This window comes from Saccostrea cucullata, unplaced genomic scaffold (assembly GCF_032062105.1).
Source record: "Saccostrea cucullata isolate Sc308-1 unplaced genomic scaffold, CSIRO_AGI_Scuc_v1 ctg478, whole genome shotgun sequence".
NCBI lineage: Eukaryota > Metazoa > Mollusca > Bivalvia > Ostreida > Ostreidae > Saccostrea > Saccostrea cuccullata.
The window spans coordinates 1-2353 of NW_026921176.1; the positions used below are offsets into that span (position 1 = coordinate 1).

Below are 2353 nucleotides of genomic sequence, written 5' to 3' on the forward strand. Positions count from 1 at the left end.
TTCCTTGGTGCTTAGATATAATGACTTTGTTTTGCTTTCCATATAATTCCATACACAATTTTGCCTAAATTTTTAACCTTATGATAAAATCTTATACAATTCCCCCACTATTCTTGATAAACATTATTAAGGTTACCAATTTAAATATTAACCTTGGAGAATTATTTGCTGATTTCTGAAAAATGTTTGTTTGTGTTATTTATCCTTCAAGTGTAAAATATAAACAAAACAAACTCATGAATCTAGTAAACAAATCATGAAAAAGGCAAAATATAGACCCCTGAAAATACAAGAGGTACGTGTGCCCGGGTTAAAGACGCGAATAGAGAATATAATCAGGTACTGATATGCACTGGTAATGGAGTCTATCTGATATTGTGTGTTTACTAATAATTTCACTTTTGAATATATCTATTGTATTCAATTTGAATTATAGCATTATTCTTTTTATAGGTTAAGAGACCAGAATGGAAACATTATGTTTACTTGTCGATTAATACACAGTGTACGCGTTATGACATCAGTTGTTCATGTGTTCTATCATGACAAAATGGCTGCAGTTGCGCATGTTATCGGTTCTGATCAACTTCCATTAGGAACACAGGTAAACTTAAATTAATTTGGAAATCTTATCATGAAGATGAAACGAGTCAAGCTTTTTGTGCTTTAACAATGAATATAATTAATTCCATTTTTAAAAATCATGCTACACAGACGTACATTTTTTATATTATTATTATCGGTAAACTGTATATTGTACCGTTATATTAATTCAGAAAAAATCGGAATTTTCTTAATCAAATATCATGCAGGTAGGACCGGAAAGTATTTGGTTGGACCCAGGTTCTGGTGAAAGAGCGATTGTTATCAAAACTGAAGAGGGAGATTCCCTGATTCTTGTGGGGAAGTGGGACGGATTTATCAAGGGGATTCCTGGAAGCCGTGGTGAGAGAGAGAGAGAGAGAAAGAGAGAGAGAGAAGTGTGTTTGATAAATTCAGTGTGACCAAAATTCTTTTTTATTTTCAGGCAAAAGAGGAGTTAAGGGTAATCCAGGGCATCTGCAAGTAAAAGTTTTTAGAGTGGATCATAAAGGTCCTCTCCAAAAGCAAGTAATAAATCTTTCACAATACCAACCAGTAGAGTTTGAGGGACTTAAGTTAGATTTCACTAAAGGCTTAATAACTTGCAGCAGGATAGCTGCAGGACAAGTTCTGAACTATGTTGCCCTGTCATTTTCCATTGCTCTTCTACACGTATTATGTGTGCCTCGTCCTTCCGACTGGAAACCTGGAATGTCTCTAAAACCAAAAGTAACATCAAGAGGAAGACGAAAAATTGAAAGATTTCCAGATGAAGATATGTCATTCATGCTAGCAGCCGGTCTTCTATATCTAACACCCTCAAATCACTACATGTATCATACATATGGTGCTAATGTATGTGCCGGTTGTGGTTCTGGGGGCATCGTTTCTGATAATACTGGTGTAGGATTTGAGCAAGGGCAATGTGTTATTGATTCAGATGGAGGTGATTTTGGTGGTGGTGGCGATTTTGGTGGTGGTGCAGGTGATGGAGGTGGTGGCTGCGGAGGCTGTGGTGGTTGCGGAGGCTGTGGTGGTGGAGGAGGATGTGGTGGAGGTGGAGGAGCCGGATGTGGTGGTGGAGGAGGATGTGGTGGAGGAGGTGGATGTGGTGGCGGTGGTGGATGTGGTGGCGGTGGATGTGGTGGAGGTGGTGGATGCGGTGGAGGCGGATGTGGTGGTGGATGTGGTGGATAGTTTTATTACTTTGGAAAAATATCTTTTTTTCTATAAAAAGAGAATTAAGTTCAATGTATAGAACTTTATATAATTTTAAGCTCTACTGGTCAGAGACCAGAAGAGCTTATGTGATAGTATGGTGTCCGTCGTTTGTCTGTCTTTCTATCTAGCTGTCCATCTGTCTGTAAACAATTTTTTCAAAATGCTACTCCTCCTACAGTTTTGGTCTGATTTCAATAAAACTTGGCACACAAGTAGATTGCACTAAGATTTCTTGCATCGGTTTTTGATTTCTTTAAACGGTGTTGCAATAGTTACTAAAAATAGAAATTTATGTGAATTCCTTTAAAATTCTACTCCTCCTACAATTTTTGTCTGATTTCAACATAATCTGGCACACAAGAAAAGAAGATGGGGGAACAAGGCGGGCAGAATGCCAATAGCGTAGGATATTAAGAAATCATATTCAGTATGTGAATTGAGTATTTAAATTAACTTCTAATTATTGAAATTTATGAAATATGAGGGGTAAAAACTTTTCTGAGAGGATAAAAATCTCGTTAAAAATTTTTCTTTTATAAACATATAAGAT

General features: G+C 36.8%; 1 protein-coding gene across 1 annotated transcript; it reads left to right on the forward strand.

The window, feature by feature from the left end:
* Positions 1-423: 423 nt before the first annotated feature.
* Positions 424-1779, forward strand: LOC134259349 (transcription factor Maf-like). The gene is made up of 3 exons (XM_062741937.1): positions 424-604; positions 813-945; positions 1028-1779. Exons 1-3 carry the CDS (start codon positions 479-481, stop codon positions 1777-1779), a joined length of 1011 nt encoding a protein of 336 aa, XP_062597921.1. The 5' UTR covers positions 424-478.
* Positions 1780-2353: the final 574 nt, after the last annotated feature.

What these genes read in the sequence shown, in the direction of transcription:
- LOC134259349 (XM_062741937.1), top strand. Translation starts at nt 479, where the DNA reads ATGTTTACTTGTCGATTAATACACAGTGTACGCGTTATGACATCAGTT. An exon ending in AACTTCCATTAGGAACACAG is followed by an intron (nt 605 to 812) that starts GTAAACTTAAAT and finishes AATATCATGCAG; the next exon opens with GTAGGACCGGAAAGTATTTG. An exon ending in GGGGATTCCTGGAAGCCGTG is followed by an intron (nt 946 to 1,027) that starts GTGAGAGAGAGA and finishes TTTTATTTTCAG; the next exon opens with GCAAAAGAGGAGTTAAGGGT.